Below are 16,025 nucleotides of genomic sequence, written 5' to 3'. Positions count from 1 at the left end.
GACTCGAAGAAGAAGAAAAGAGGAAAAAAACACTTACCCTCTGTTGACAGCAGAATGATTGGTGCCAATGGAAACCTTGGGTGTCGAGGTGCTTTAGTTAGCTACAAGAGGGAGATCAAATAGTTCAATTTACTGAATTCTGGAAAGGGAATAAAATGGGCAAGGAGAGAAAAAGAGGTTGTAAGCAAATGTGTGTATAAGAAAAGGGGTCTTCACAAAAATAGATAAATATTGATTTTTAATTTTTTAATTAAAAAATGTTACCGTTTGATTCAAAATTAGTAAAATTCGTATAAAACGTTATACAATTTAATTTAAAACTAATGTAATTCGAAAAGAGGTTAAGTTACAAGCAATTCAATTCAGTTTATATTACAATGTATTTTTAATTTACTGCAAATTTTTAATTTTGTAACCGTCAGTGCCTCCACTCCTGGTATTTGGGACGAGACCAGCCATTACCACTAAATAGCATGGAATCGCATCATCGACACCTCAAACGCGACTGATCCGGTGCGTTTCACGAGCACAGTACAAGAACAAACAAACGCAGGTTCCCAGTTTGAAGCGGTTCAATAAAAAACCATTCGTGCTAGGGTTTTTTTCTCTCGGAAGCCATGGGAGGTGAGGAGAAGCGCCACCAGATGATGCAGAACCTCTTCGGCGACCAATCCGAGGAGGAGGAAGAGCTCGACGTCGATTCCGAGCACGAATCGAATCCCCAACTCAATTACCCCTCCGTACGCCCCCAATTTCACACTCCTTTTCCTTGCAACGCGTTTGGATTCCTACACTAACCGTTTTTCCATATTTTGGCGTTTTGTTTTTTCAGGACGAGGGAGAGGGAATGGGGGAGCAAGAGGGAGAGGGCGAGGTGGAGGGCCAGGGGGAGGTGGAAGTCGAGAGCGACGGAGACGGAGAAGGAGAACACGATCGCGAAAGCGAGGGCGAGAGGGAGCAGAGTTCGCAAGAGGTGGAAGTTGGAGAGAGAGAGGAGAGTGAGGGAAGAGACTCGGATAGTGACGCCAAAGATGACGGGTATAGCCAGCGTGGCGTCACGAGTAAGCGCCGCGATGACGTCGTTGAGAGCGGATCTGAAAGGTCGGAGGAGAATCATTACGATCACCACGACGATGAGGAGGAAGAAGTCGACGAAGCTAGAAGCCCCAGGTATAATGCTTCACGGAAAAATGTGGACAAATGTGGCTGAAGTATTTTGATATTTGTGGACTCGTTTACGTTTTCCTTTATCAGTGTTGTCATGCATATTGAAACATATTTCATTGATTAGGGCATAGGATAGAACATAGGGAATTACTGATGACCCAAGGCTTTTTGTGCTTAATTATTATAATTTTTCAATTTTTGGATTCTAGCGCACCCCCTAATTTGATCCTCTAACCTAGTACTAATTGACAAATTCATCCTCTCTGCTGACTACATTTAACATTTTCTAACTGAAAGGATGAACTTGTTTTACAGCGCATAATTAGAGGACCAAATTTAAACAAAAAGGAAGTTGGAGGACTGAAGTGAAACATTAAATGAAGTTAAAAGATCAAACGTCAAAGAACTAATCTTGCCAATTGTTTTATAACTGCTGCATGACATTAAGACTGATAGTTTTTTTTTTTTTTTTTATTTAATGTAGTGTGTCGCCCAGAGATGAAAAAGAAGATGAGACTCGTGACTTGCATTCGGCCCCTGAAATTCGTGATGTATTTGGTGATTTTGATGATGATGAAGAAGAGGAAATGGGGTATGCTGTTCAGCAGGACATTGAACAAGATTCAAATGTGAGTGAAGGTGCCAATCTTGACATTGGTGTCAATAGTGATTTTTTTCCTTTATCTGTGAATTGCCCTAATTTTAAGAATTGATGATATTGTTGGTTTCCTACCCCAGAGATATCCTGTGGAGGAGGAAGGAAGCTATGGAAAGAACCTGAGACCAGAAGATATACTTGCTGATGAAGATCATCAGTATGATTCAGAGGAGGAAAACTTTGAGATAAAAACTAAAGAGAAGCCACTTGGCCCCCCTTTAGAATTGGAAGTTCCATTACGACCTCCTCCAGCTCGTCCGGACAAGGTTTGCTTCTAATTAATAAGTTTATTTATTCGAGTGAGAACCCTTTATTTTTATTTCATATTTTAATTTTAAATTAGCTTTTAACTTGGTGGCTGCAAAACATGAGTAATTGTCACTCTTCTTGTGTCGTTCACATTGTTGTGATACAGAAGTTGGCATGTGTAGTGTGCGTGAGTGACTCGTGAATTGGAAGTGTTTAAGGAAGTGCATCTTTTAAGACAGTTTCTTGATAATTTCCCCATGTCAAAGATGGTGACATGTTGCAAATTAGATGGGAATTGTACAAATCAGGTTATATGATAACAAGATCATGATGAATACATTTTAATACGCAATATCTCTCAGGTTTTGAGTATAGATGTGCATTGCCTTTTATAATGATGTGCATTCTGGTAAGATACGTTGAATTTCATTTTCAGACACTTGTATTTTAATCTCTCTCTCTCTCTCTCTCTCTTGGCAGATGAACATGATTAAAGTTTCCAATATTATGGGTGTTGACCCTAAACCATTTGATCCTAAAACATATGTGGAAGAGGATACTTTTGTAACTGATGAATCTGGAGCCAGAAAGCGAATAAGGTTGGAGAATAATATTGTACGTTGGAGGACTGCTAGAAATCCTGATGGCACAACATCTGTAAGTAATCGTATACTGTTTCTTATGCATCTTATCGGTTATAATTTCTGTGAAATTTAAATGACTGGGATGAAGAAGATTCTGATGTTCTTGTGTGTGTAACTTCTTAATTGCTTTTACGTCATTTGTATTCGTTTCTACTACTTCTTACTCTCCTAATTATATCATAAAATATTTGATTTTGAATTTTGAGGTTAATATTAGGATGGATTCAGGATAGAATGGCCAAATGTATTCTTTTAAGGTTTTGGAGTCTATGTCTTCTGTGGATAAATCTGCCCTTTGGTTGACAGAATCTGATCTAGTTTTGATGTGCATGAACGGACATGTTTCTTTTGAACTTAGTATATTGGTAATCTGTTGAGGAAGTTTATAATATTTTAAGGATATGTGAGGGCGAGGAAGTACTTCAATGAATTCATTAGTACTAAATAGGAATAAAATGCTCCATGTTCTATTATGTTTACCCTTTAACTTTGTAGAAAACCAGGTGGGTTGGTGTTATGATGATTTGTCATTCATGATCAGGTTGCAGAATGTTATTGTTTGCAAAAAATGTATCATGGATTTTCTATTACTGTAGTATGAAAGCAATGCCCGCTTTGTGAGATGGTCCGATGGCAGCCTGCAGCTTTTAATTGGGAATGAAGTTCTTGACATATCAGTGCAAGATGCACAGCATGATCAAGCACATCTTTTCCTTAGACACGGAAAGGTGAATTTCATTATTCCTTTGAATGTCTTGCTGAGTTACCATTTTCCCCTAATTGTCTGTGTTTACATGCTTCAGGGAATCCTTCAATCACAAGGAAGGCTATTGAGGAAAATGAGGTTTATGCCATCTTCCTTGTCTTCAAATTCTCATCGGCTGTTGACTGCCCTTGTTGACTCAAGGCATAAGAAGGTTTACAAGGTTAAAAACTGCATTACCGACATTGATCCTGAGAGGGAAAAAGAGGAAAAAGAGAAGGTATAATTAATAATTCAATAATTACGTGCCAAGTGCCTCTTGGGTACCATCATCTAATTTCTCTATATCTTTTGTAGGCTGAAAGTCAAAATATTCGGGCTAATGTGCTTCTTAACCGAAAGCGTGAGAAGGTGAGCCGGAAGTATACTCCAGCTGTGGATAGGAGGCGACAACTTTCTCCTGGGTTTTTAGAGGATGCATTGGATGAGGTATAAAACTCTGTTTTTCTTTTGGCCACGTATCTCCTGCAATTTTCTGTAAGCATATCTGGGTATATAAAACTATGACAGTTCCATTATTTACTCATTGTTCTTTCCTTCAGGAGGATGAAGCAGATTACTATGATTCTCGTAGATCTCAGCGCCGCTTTGAGGATGATTTGGAAGTGGAAGCCCGAGCAGAGAAACGAATTATGAATGCTAAAAAGGTATCGATTCTCAGTCTACGGAAATTTGTTTGTATATTGGTTGTTTTGGCATTTGTCATTGATGAGGGTTTTTTGTATTTTTTTGGAATTTAGTCACAGGGACCTAGAGACATCCCTCGCAAGTCTTCTTTCCCACCTGCTAAATCCTCCCGAAATCCAGTGGGTTACCAGGATGATGAGAGAGAGGAGTCTGAGTATGAAACCGAGGAAGAGGAAGATGAGAGGCCTCCTCCACGCAAGAGGGATGAGGATACTGAGCCAGAGTATGAGGACAATGAAGAAGAAGAAGATCACTATGAAGAGGCAGAACAAGTTAATGATGCCTCAGATGAGGAGGAAGAGGAGGTACTGCATATTTTATTAAAAATAATACATATTTAAATTTTTAGCTGTAGGTCCGTAGATATTTAGTTTCAGATTGCTTCTTATCAGCCCTCCTTAACTGTTGATAAGAAGGTATATTACATGTGATTAGTTCATGCAGTTTCGTTGTTTTTAAATCTTCCTCATTTATAATGTTTCCATTTTATGCACTGGTTTGTACTGTGAAGATATTTATATTTTTGTTTATAAGACTGCTGTACGTGTGTCCTCTGTGTGCTTGTACATCTTGTGGGTAGGGTGAAAGTTCATAAGATGATGAAGCATTGTTTGTCAGATATTTTAAAACTAGTTGGATGTTTTGCTGCAGGAACCAAAGCAAAAGAGTAAGGAGTTTAGAGGCAGTGCCAAGAGGAAGGGATTTGAATCAGATGAGGAGTCTCCTCCAAGGAAAACAACCACCCATCGACGGATGGCAGTTGTGTATGATAGTGATGAGGAATAATGAACTTCCTTATGCCAGATTTTCATGGAATTTAATTACAATACAGGGTAAGAGTTTTAATTTCATAGATGAATCTTGCAGGGCTGTTCCAGCGAAGGGTGTGCGTAAGACTGCAGCTTAGAGCTGAGATGACTCAATATTTTTCCTTAAATAGCTATAAATTTAATATTTCATCATTGTATACATAAAGCAGAGCCTGATATATTGATATAGTACTTGAATCTCTTGATAATGGTTTTAAAATAGATCAGTGTAAATAAATGTTATCTGTATTTTCAGTTCGCAAACCTTTCGTCCTAGGGCTAGGGGTGGGCAAATTATAAACCAATTATAGTTAACTATAAAACAGTTCAAAAAAACTGAATTGAATTAAAAACAGTTTAAAAAAACTGAACTGAATTATTTTTTAGTTCAGTTAACTGTAATACAATTCAGTAAACTGTTTATGGAAGCAGTATCTTTCCTTGGCATCAAGAACCGGTTCTCTCCATTCAGGGTCGCTATTGATTAATGTTGCAGCATTTCCTAATATCCAAAGGCAGTATCTGAAGTAAAAGAAAAATAATCCATTAGCTATATGCATATTGATATAACGTGGAAATAGCACACTAAAAAGAATGACCAAATTACAAGAAACATACTTAGCTCGGGTTTGTGAGTTGTTACAGGCAAAGCAACAGTGGAGAAGCAAATGAAGTAAAAGTACAATGTTTGGGTGTTATTATATTATTATTACAACTGTTACAACCTGCGGTTATAGAAATGCACTACCCCATAAGTAAATTTTTCAAAGATTTATGCTTCTGATTTTTTTTTTTTGACTACAGAGCATAAAGCCACTACCCCACTACACCAAAAAAAGAGCATATAAGGAGGATGATAATGGTAGTTCATTAAATAACATCGAACAAGTTTCCAAGACAAAAACAAAACAACAAAAGGGCAATGGTGGAGGAAAGAGGGGTTTTCACAAAACAGCAAAAACATTTTCGAAAGATGAAACCACTACGGCGACGATGGTTGACGAATCAAAAGAGCAAACCCACCTAGACACGGTGGTCGTCGACCAGCTCATCCTCGATCTTCTTGAAAATTCTCAGATCCCAGAGTTGTTCAAGGAAACCAGTGTGGCGGAATCGAAGGTGGACAATAACGAAAATTTGAAAATTTAAAATTTCAAGATAGACAATAATTTTAATGCTATGATTGATGATAATAATATCACTTGAAAAATTTGTATCAAAACATTAACATAGTGTATGTAAAAAAAAAAAAAAAAACTCTCTTAGAGCAATAATAATGATAAAAATATAAAATCAAATTTAAGTATTTCGAATGAGTAGTAATGATATATTTTTACATTGATATAACATAGAGTACAATAATAAAATAGTGATAAAAATATAAAATCAAATTTAAGTATTTTAAAGAATATTTTTCAAGTCTTCAGCATCGTAATAATGGGGTGCAATCTCCAGCAACCACTCCGGCTTTAATTCTGTCACCTGCCTCATATATTCCTTAGTTGTGAGTACTAGTTCATGGTATATAACCCATCTAGGAAGAACTTCTGCGAGCCCTGCACTAGGATGTATACCAACAGTCTGCGGATGTAATAGATTTCTTGATGGCATCTAAATCACTTTGGTTTGATATTAGTTCAATTTCAACCCTCTCTAAAAGACCCGCCAGTTGATCACGGATATCCCTTGCCCGTTTCATACTCTTTACCTGTATATAATTTTCATAACACCATTGCCTTGAATAATTGGTCTCCTTCCATGAATTGTAGACCTTTAGCAATGCAATATGGTCTCCAACATTTCCCGTGTGAAAATTCATCCTTGCATCATCTGCATGGACTTGTTTATCCTTTGGACGGTAAAATATTGAGTTTCCAACAGAAAGCATAGCAGCAATTGAAATTATATCATCTGAACACTTGAACTTTTCTGAAGCCATTATCATTTTTGACAACATAGGATCAAGTGGGAACTCTGCCATCCGTCTACCAACCTTGGTTAACTCACCAAGCTTATTTAATGCACTTAATGCAAGTAGAAACTCCAAAGCTTTTAATAAGGCCTCGGCAGGGGGAGGATCCATAAAATCAAAGTTCAACAAATCATGAATACCAAGACTTTTTAAAGTTAAAACTACATTTGCAAGGTTACTCCGCTGTATTTCAGGAACAGTGTTTTCCTCCAAATCATTGTAAAAATTATATGCAGTGTACAGTCGGAAGCACTTTCCAGGACCTGTTCTTCCAGAACGACCTGCCCTCTGATTGGCTGAAGCTTTTGATATGGGAGTTACTAGCAAAGATTCCATTCCTGTTTTAGGATTATAGCTTTTCATCTTACAGAATCCTGGATCAATGACATACTTGATGCCATCAATTGTCAATGACGTTTCTGCAATATTAGTTGCAAGTACCACCTTTCGTGCTCCTTCAGGTGTGGGTTCAAATATTTTAGCCTGTAATTCAGTTGGAAGATTGGCATATATAGGGCATATTATTAACTCAGCAATTTTAGTCCCCAAGCCTCTAGTTCTATGCTTCAAGATTTCTTCTGCTGTTTCGAATTGCCTCTTCTTCCTCCTTTCGTGATAATTTATGTTCAGTCAACTTCCGCGTCCCAGCTGCATCTCGATATCTCATATGCTGCTCTAGTTCCTTCTTCTCTCTTTGATCTTTCAACCTTTCTTCTTCAGACTCCGAATCATTATCATCATCGGAGGAAGTTCTTCTCTTCACTTGTCTCTCACTTTCCTTTCTCAAAATCATCTCATCGTCGTGGTCATCTTGAACTCCAGTTTTCTTCCTGAAACGCTTTTTTTGGTGATTGTCAAGCCTTCCAGATGAAGTTATTGAAGATTTATCCCCAGATTCATCATCACTATCGTCTTCAGCCTTCAAAATTGTGTAAGTCTTCTACTTCCTGGCCAACATTACAGCTTCTCTCTCTTGTTTTTGATATTGATTTAAACCAGATGACTTGCGAGGAACTCTTGAGTAAATTTCTTCCGCAAATGCATGAGTGTCCATTGATGAGATCCCAAACTCCACTAGCTTGCCCACTAAATCAGCTGGTGAAGTAGCTTGTTTGGTTAGTCCAATCATGTACTTTACGACTGTGGGGTCAGAATATCCCAGTAGGGACATTGATTCATCTGATACCCATGTCTTACAGGCAACATCGGAACCTGATTTGATTCCATATTAAGAAAATTATCTACCGGATTAATCTCTCTTATTGTTAAATATATAGATAGATTTTCTAATTATAATAAAAGAAATAAAATTTAAAAATCTAAAATATAATAACAAACTAATCAAAATATAAAATAAAGATATTATCTAACAATATATATAAAAAAATAACAAATTAATAAAAATTAAATAAATATAAAATAAAAATAATATATCTAACCATATATATATATATATATATATATATATATATATATATATATATANATATATATATATATATATATATATATATATATATATATATATATAATTTATATAATTTATACAATCATGTAAATTTATAGAATTTATAGCAATTCTGAATTCATATTAAATATACTGAAAATTATCTACAGGTTAATCTCTCATTATTGTTAAATATATAGATAGATTTTCTAGTTATAGTAAAAGATATAAGATTTAAAAATCTAAAATCTAAATAAAAAATAATAACAAATTAATCAAAATATAAAATAAAGATATTATCTAACAATATATATAAAATAATAACAAATTAATCAAAATTAAATAAATATAAAATAAAAATAATATATCTAACCATAAATAAATAAATAAATATATATATATATGGAATTTATATAATTTATACAATCATGTAAGTTTATAGAATTTATAGCAATTCTGAATTCATATTAAATATACTGAAAATTATCTACAGGGTTAATCTCTCATTATTGTTAAATATATAGATAGATTTTTTAGTTACAGTAAAAGATATAAGATTTAAAAATCTAAAATATAAATAAAAAATAATAACAAAATAATCAAAATATAAAATAAAGATATTGTCTAACAATATATATAAAATAATAACAAATTAATCAAAATTAAATAAATATAAAATAAAAATAATATATCTAATCATAAATATATATATATATATATATATATATATATATATATGGAATTTATATAATTTATACAATTATGTAAGTTTATACAATTTATAGCAATTTTGAATCCATATTGAATATACTGAAAATTATTTACAAGATTAATCTTTAATCTCTCATTATTGTTAAATATATAGATAGATTTTCTAATTATAATAAAAAAAATAAGATTTAAAAATCTAAAATATAAATAAAAAATAATAACAAACTAATCAAAATATAAAATAAAGATATTATCTAACAATATATATAAAATAATAACAAATTAATCAAAATTAAATAAATATAAGATAAAAATAATATAAAATTAAAGTTGAGTTAACTTCTATAAAATTGTTTGAAGGAGATATAATGATTATGTGTTGAGACATAATTTATTAGGCTGCGAATCATAACAAATTATATCTCGATTAATATAGCAATTAAAGAATTTTTATACAATTTATACAATTCATTCTTCTTCTAATTTCATGTAAGTTTATCTTTTAGATGAAAAAAATCATAAAAAGTATATTTTACAAAATATAAACAAATTATATTTATTATAAAAACAATCTAAATAAATATATGAATTCATTATTTCTCTTTGCAAAAGAGATACCATATACAAATAAAATAATCATTTAAATCATTTTTAATATTCTTTTGTTATTAATTAGAATTTTGCAAATATATTTTTATAAAATACAAAAACTATTTAAAGCTATTTGAATTCAAAATTAACTTGATAGATAAAATTGAACATAAACAAATTGTCCACACACAAAAAAGAAAAGAAAAGAGTAAAACATGCACTAAATTAAGTCCTTATTCCGAATTTATGGTTTTAAAAAAGCTAATAGTCGCGGCTTTAATTTCTATGTGTAATTTCTTCATTCTTAAGAAATATCCAAATATGTTACGAACCTTATGAAAAATATTTTAATTGCATTTTACTAAGTTAGTTTTGTGACGTTAAATAAAACTTAGATTTAACTCTCTTGGGATGACATTATCAAACCTTATATTCTCACATTTAATGTGATAGTGAATGTTTGAAATCTCAACATATTATTCAGACATATAAATTTGGCGCCATATTTTATTATTGCATTGTATAATGTATAATTCTCATAATTTTGCAGAACAGTTTTTCTATTTAAAGTAGTTACAAATTTATAATAATTACATCTGTTTGTTATATGATGAAAACTGTGTTAATATGTAAATGATTTATTTTTTCTATTTTTAATACACATTAAAAATAGAAAATATAAACTTGCTGACACCGTCAACCTGAAACTGCCTAAATTGGGTCCTCAAAATTACTACAACTGTGTTAGGTAAACGAAAGGTTTAATCAAATAGATAGTTTTTATTTATAATGATATTTTTTAAGTGTTTCAATTATTTTTGTCTTAGGTTTTTATTTTTTAAAATTGGAACATTTAAGTTTTTGTTGATAGTTTCCTACTAACAAGGATGTTACATGTGGGGTTGTTTTGAATCTTTTAAATATTTTTTTTTTTATTTTTTCATTTTTTTTAAAAAATTTATATGATATTGTATCACGTGATTATAATAGTGTGATCTGATATTAATAATGATATATATTTGTCAAACCATATATTATTATATTAGTCTTCCATTTTTTATCTCAAATTGATTTTTATATTTTTATTTCGGTTTTATTTATTTATAATTTTTTTATATTAAACAATTTTATATCTTTCTAAATTTAAATAAAATTTAATTTATAAACAAACTTTTACAAATATTTTTATTAAAATTGATAATTTTGTTAAATATTTTAACCATACTTTATATGTAATAATTAAAAAATTTACTTTCTAACTATTTAAATAATATTTGTTGACATTATTCTTTAAAAGGACATGATATTGATAATTTTAGTCGATATTGTCAAAAATTTAAAATTGTTTTAGCTAAAAAAAAATTGAAATTACAATTAAACATAAATAAAATGATTAAATAGAGATTTTTATATAATATTTTTTTTAATCTTAATACATGATATTGCTGGACAAAATTTTTATTTGATATGTGACAATTTAAAAAAAAATTAAAAGAAAAAAAAACTAATTTGATGATTTAATTAAGATTTTTGAAAAGTATCGAGTGAGTGTTTAAATCTTAAATATAAGCTAAATAATAATGTAATTGTTCAAAATTTTCATTAACACCTTTTCATGAATTTGCTATCATTTATTTAAATAAAAGCTTGTAAATTTTACTAATATTCTCTAATTATCATAAATAATTTTCTTGAATATCATATTTAGAAAAATGATAAAGAAACGGTCTACCTCCTTCAATTAAAAAACTAAACTAAAATAAAAAGAGGGGGAAAAAAAATAGTAGGTGATATTTTCTGATTAGTTCTTTCAATTACCTCTTCCTATCAATAAAAGAGAAGTCTCTGGGAGGTTCTTCTGCTTCCTCAAGGAAACTCTCAAACTTTCAAGAAACATCGTTTCCCACTTCATATACTAACCACGACGTTTCCTTTCTCTCTCACTTCAGACATCGATAACCGAAAACTCAAACCTATTCAAATTCTCTGTTCCTTCATTCTTCACTTTTGTCTATTCGTTCCAACAAATAAAACTTCATTCAAATTCTCTTCGTTCGATCCTCCTCTTTTGTTCTCTCAATTTTCACGAATCAAACCTATCATCTTACGAGCGATAAGAAGGTACGCGGTGATGATCTTCCATATTCTTATTCCAATAAATAATTCACCGATTATAAATAAATTATTATTGTTATTAGTTGTTAATTCTTAATAATCATTATCTAATATGAATCTTTCTTGTAATGGTGCAGGCGTAGTGATGAATCCCGAGAAGTTTACGCACAAGACTAATGAAGCTCTCGTGAGTGCTCACCAGACAGCGGTGAGCAGTGGCCACGCACAGTTTACTCCTCTCCATCTAGCATCCTCTCTACTTTCCGACAAGGGAGGAATCTTCTCCCAAGCGCTATCCAACGCGGCAGGAGAGGAATCGGCGCGCGCGGCGGAGAGAGTCTTCAGCCAAGCACTGAAGAAGTTGCCCTCACAATCTCCTCCTCCTGACGAGGTTCCAGCGAGTACGAGCCTCATCAAAGTCATACGCAGAGCGCAGTCGCTCCAGAAGACGCGTGGTGACACACACCTGGCAGTCGACCAGCTCATCCTTGGACTTTTGGAAGATTCTCAGATCACAGAGTTGCTCAGAGAAGCCGGTGTGGCGGCACAGAAGGTGAAATCAGAAGTGGAGAAGCTTCGCGGTAAGGAAGGAAGGAAAGTGGAAAGCGCCACCGGTGACACAACCTTTCAGGTACTAAATCTAGCTTAAATAATTTATTGAAGGTGACACAACCTTTCAAATAATAAATTTAGTTTAAATAATTGATTGGAGAATATGAATGCCAAATGTTCAATTTCAATTCCAAAAGGATGAATTTAATAAATAAGATTTTTGGTTTAATAAAGGTAATTGTATTGGTTTGATATAAGACATTTGTCTACGGGGTGAACATGATAATTAACAAGTACAAATAGTTCATATAATTTACTTCGTATATATCTGGTTTCTGTTTGCAGGCGTTGAATACCTATGGAAGAGATCTTGTGGAACAAGCAGGGAAACTCGACCCAGTTATTGGAAGGGATGAGGAAATACGAAGGGTTGTGAGAATTTTATCTAGAAGGACGAAAAATAACCCGGTTTTGATTGGTGAACCGGGTGTTGGAAAAACGGCTGTGGTTGAAGGGTTGGCTCAGAGGATTGTTAAAGGGGATGTTCCTAGTAATCTATCTGATGTTAGACTCATTGCATTGGATATGGGTGCGTTGGTTGCAGGCGCGAAGTATAGAGGGGAGTTTGAGGAGAGGTTGAAGGCAGTTTTGAAAGAGGTTGAAGAGGCTGAGGGGAAAGTTATTCTGTTTATTGATGAGATTCATCTGGTTCTTGGTGCTGGAAAGGCAGAGGGTTCCATGGATGCTGCAAATTTGTTTAAACCTATGCTTGCGCGGGGTCAATTGAGATGCATTGGTGCCACCACCCTTGAAGAGTATAGGAAGTATGTAGAGAAGGATGCAGCCTTTGAAAGAAGGTTTCAGCAGGTGTATGTGACGGAACCAAGTGTTGTTGATACTGTAAGTATACTTCGTGGTTTGAAAGAAAGATACGAAGGTCACCATGGTGTAAGGATTCTTGATCGAGCTTTGGTTGTTGCTGCGCAACTATCTAGTCGCTACATCACTGGTATGTGCTGCACTGTTTTAGTTTATTCTTTGATTGGGAATTAAGTATATTAGTTTGGATTGGAATTGTAAGCTTTAGTCCTCATGAAAAGTTTAGTCTCTACATAGTTTTGGTTCCCATTTCTAAAATTAAAGAAATCGTTTGGCTTCATATGTTTAAATAAGTTATTTTAATGAATAATTTCAGTATATGTTTAAATAAGTTATTTTAATGAATAGTTTTGGTTGTGTAGGTCGTCATCTTCCTGACAAGGCAATTGATTTAGTTGATGAGGCTTGTGCGAATGTAAGAGTCCAACTTGATAGCCAGCCAGAGGAAATTGACAACCTTGAAAGGAAGAGAATGCAGTTAGAAGTGGAACTTCATGCTCTAGAAAAAGAGAAAGACAAAGCTAGCAAAGCTCGTTTAGTAGAAGTAAGTGTTGATTGTCTTACTATGCTAATTGGTTGTCCTTGGAATTTGGATTATGTTTGTGTTACAATTGTTGTAATTCTATTTTTATGTTTAGGTGCGGAAAGAGCTTGATGACTTGAGAGATAAGCTGCAACCTTTGATGATGAAGTACAGAAAGGAGAAGGAGAGGATAGATGAGATTCGAAGACTAAAGCAAAAAAGGGAAGAGCTGAATTTTGCTCTTCTAGAGGCTGAGAGACGATATGATCTTGCCAGAGCTGCAGATTTGCGGTATGGTGCAATTCAGGAGGTGGAATCTGCAATTCAAGAGCTGGAAGGGAACACCGAAGAGAATGTAATGTTGACAGAAACGGTTGGACCTGAACATATTGCTGAGGTTGTTAGTCGTTGGACTGGCATACCAGTAACAAGACTCGGGCAAAATGACAAAGAAAGGTTGATTGGTCTTGCTGACAGATTGCACGAGAGAGTTGTAGGGCAAGACCAAGCCGTTAATTCTGTAGCAGAGGCTGTGCTGAGATCAAGAGCTGGGCTTGGGAGACCTCAACAGCCAACAGGGTCCTTCCTGTTCTTGGGTCCAACTGGTGTTGGCAAGACCGAGCTTGCAAAGGCCCTTGCCGAACAACTTTTTGACAATGAAAATCAATTGGTTAGAATTGACATGTCTGAATACATGGAGCAACATTCTGTTTCACGCTTGATTGGTGCACCACCTGGGTAAGTGGATTGATTGTTTTTCCTTTTCAGCATATTGTGATTTTTGTGTATGAAGACAGATGACTAACCCACATTTTAAACTTTCAGGTATATTGGACATGAAGAAGGTGGTCAGCTAACTGAAGCAGTAAGGCGAAGACCTTATAGTGTGGTATTGTTTGATGAAGTAGAAAAGGCACACATATCTGTGTTTAACACTCTTCTTCAAGTCTTGGATGATGGGAGGTTAACTGATGGCCAAGGCCGCACTGTGGACTTTAGAAACACAGTCATTATTATGACTTCTAACCTTGGGGCAGAACACCTCCTTACTGGACTTTCAGGAAAATCTTCAATGCAAGCGGCTCGTGATAAAGTAATGCAGGAGGTAAAAAGACATTTTAGGCCAGAACTGTTGAACCGACTTGATGAAATTGTTGTATTTGATCCTCTTTCGCACGAGCAACTCAGAAAGGTTGCAAGGTTACAAATGAAGGACGTTGCCTCCCGTCTTGCTGAGAGGGGAATTGCAATGGCAGTGACTGATGCAGCTCTTGATTATATTCTTAGTGAAAGCTATGATCCGGTTGGTATCATTATCATGGTGATATTGTAAACATTCTTTACTGCACAAAGAGGCTGTGAGTACTTAATAAGGTTTGTGTTATGTTTCAGGTTTATGGTGCCAGACCAATTAGGAGGTGGCTTGAGAAAAAGGTTGTGACAGAGCTTTCTAGAATGCTGGTGAAGGAAGAAATTGATGAGAACTCAACAGTTTACATTGATGCTGGTCCTGCGGGTGGCGAGCTAAACTATCGGGTGGAAAAGAATGGAGGGTTGGTTAATGCTGTAACTGGTCAGAAGTCTGATATTTTGATTCAGATGCCTAATGGAGGAGTATCAAGATCTGATGCTGTCCAGGCAGTGAAGAAGTTAAAGATTGAGCAAATGGATGAGGATGAAGATGGTGAAATGGAGATGTGAGTGAACGCTAATAAATATGTATGACAAGAGAGGTTCATGCTTTTGGTTCTTTTGAACAACTTCTTTTCATACTTTCCCATCTTTTGAAAGTTTCTGAGGAAAACCGTCTTGTAATGTATTTTGCTTTTGTATGATGTTGTTTTTCTCCTTTTGAGCATCTTCTTTTCTGCAAGGGGTTGTCGAAGGATGAATATCCCTAATGTCAGAATTTTGTTTGTTTCTGGAAATAAGCTAATTAAAAACTGAATGTTATTTTTCTAATCCTGATTCCCACTCAAACCACTTTTTCAAGTTTATACTTCAAATTCAGTTATAAGTTATTTTAAAATAAAGAAAACTTGTGTAGTAAACAATATCAATACATAATAAAAATATACAAAAAAAAAAGGTTTAGTCAACATTTACCAATAACTTAATTAACTTGAAAAAAACAACATTAAATTATAATTCACTATTTAAGACATAAATTTAGTGCGATATTTTAATATTGTATACTATATTTCACATAATTTTATAGAGCAGTATGTAAATAATTTTTTTTTCTATTTTTAATGCAC

The 16,025-nt window shown here is 33.8% G+C and overlaps 2 protein-coding genes and 1 pseudogene across 3 annotated transcripts; 2 read left to right on the top strand and 1 right to left on the bottom strand.

Annotated features, from left to right (window-relative positions):
• The first annotated feature begins 408 nt into the window (after nucleotides 1–408).
• LOC106758025 (protein LEO1 homolog) lies at nucleotides 409–5,255 on the top strand. Of its 2 annotated transcripts, XM_022779459.1 has the most exons (12): nucleotides 409–740; nucleotides 833–1,170; nucleotides 1,652–1,796; nucleotides 1,906–2,091; nucleotides 2,555–2,731; nucleotides 3,315–3,446; nucleotides 3,522–3,701; nucleotides 3,779–3,910; nucleotides 4,024–4,128; nucleotides 4,222–4,473; nucleotides 4,820–4,979; nucleotides 5,034–5,255. In XM_022779459.1, the coding sequence occupies exons 1-11, from the start codon at nucleotides 618–620 to the stop codon at nucleotides 4,952–4,954; spliced, it is 1,905 nt and encodes a 634-aa protein (XP_022635180.1). In that variant the 5' UTR covers nucleotides 409–617; the 3' UTR covers nucleotides 4,955–4,979; nucleotides 5,034–5,255. The 2 variants fall into 2 exon arrangements, with proteins under 2 accessions (XP_022635180.1, XP_014496400.1); XM_014640914.2 differs by having other exon boundaries at nucleotides 4,820–5,255.
• A 1,123-nt stretch (nucleotides 5,256–6,378) lies between these two features.
• Nucleotides 6,379–11,595, bottom strand: LOC106757037 (annotated as a pseudogene).
• LOC106757784 (chaperone protein ClpB1) lies at nucleotides 11,538–15,729 on the top strand. The gene is made up of 7 exons (XM_014640575.2): nucleotides 11,538–11,819; nucleotides 11,951–12,444; nucleotides 12,711–13,374; nucleotides 13,607–13,788; nucleotides 13,883–14,505; nucleotides 14,593–15,070; nucleotides 15,160–15,729. Exons 2-7 carry the CDS (start codon nucleotides 11,959–11,961, stop codon nucleotides 15,466–15,468), a joined length of 2,742 nt encoding a protein of 913 aa, XP_014496061.1. The 5' UTR covers nucleotides 11,538–11,819; nucleotides 11,951–11,958; the 3' UTR covers nucleotides 15,469–15,729.
• The last annotated feature ends 296 nt before the right edge of the window (nucleotides 15,730–16,025 follow it).

Source organism: Vigna radiata, chromosome 3, assembly GCF_000741045.1.
Source record: "Vigna radiata var. radiata cultivar VC1973A chromosome 3, Vradiata_ver6, whole genome shotgun sequence".
NCBI classification, from domain to species: domain Eukaryota; kingdom Viridiplantae; phylum Streptophyta; class Magnoliopsida; order Fabales; family Fabaceae; genus Vigna; species Vigna radiata.
The sequence above is the reverse complement of the archived record's forward strand: the minus strand, read 5'-3'. Positions and strand labels throughout refer to the sequence as shown.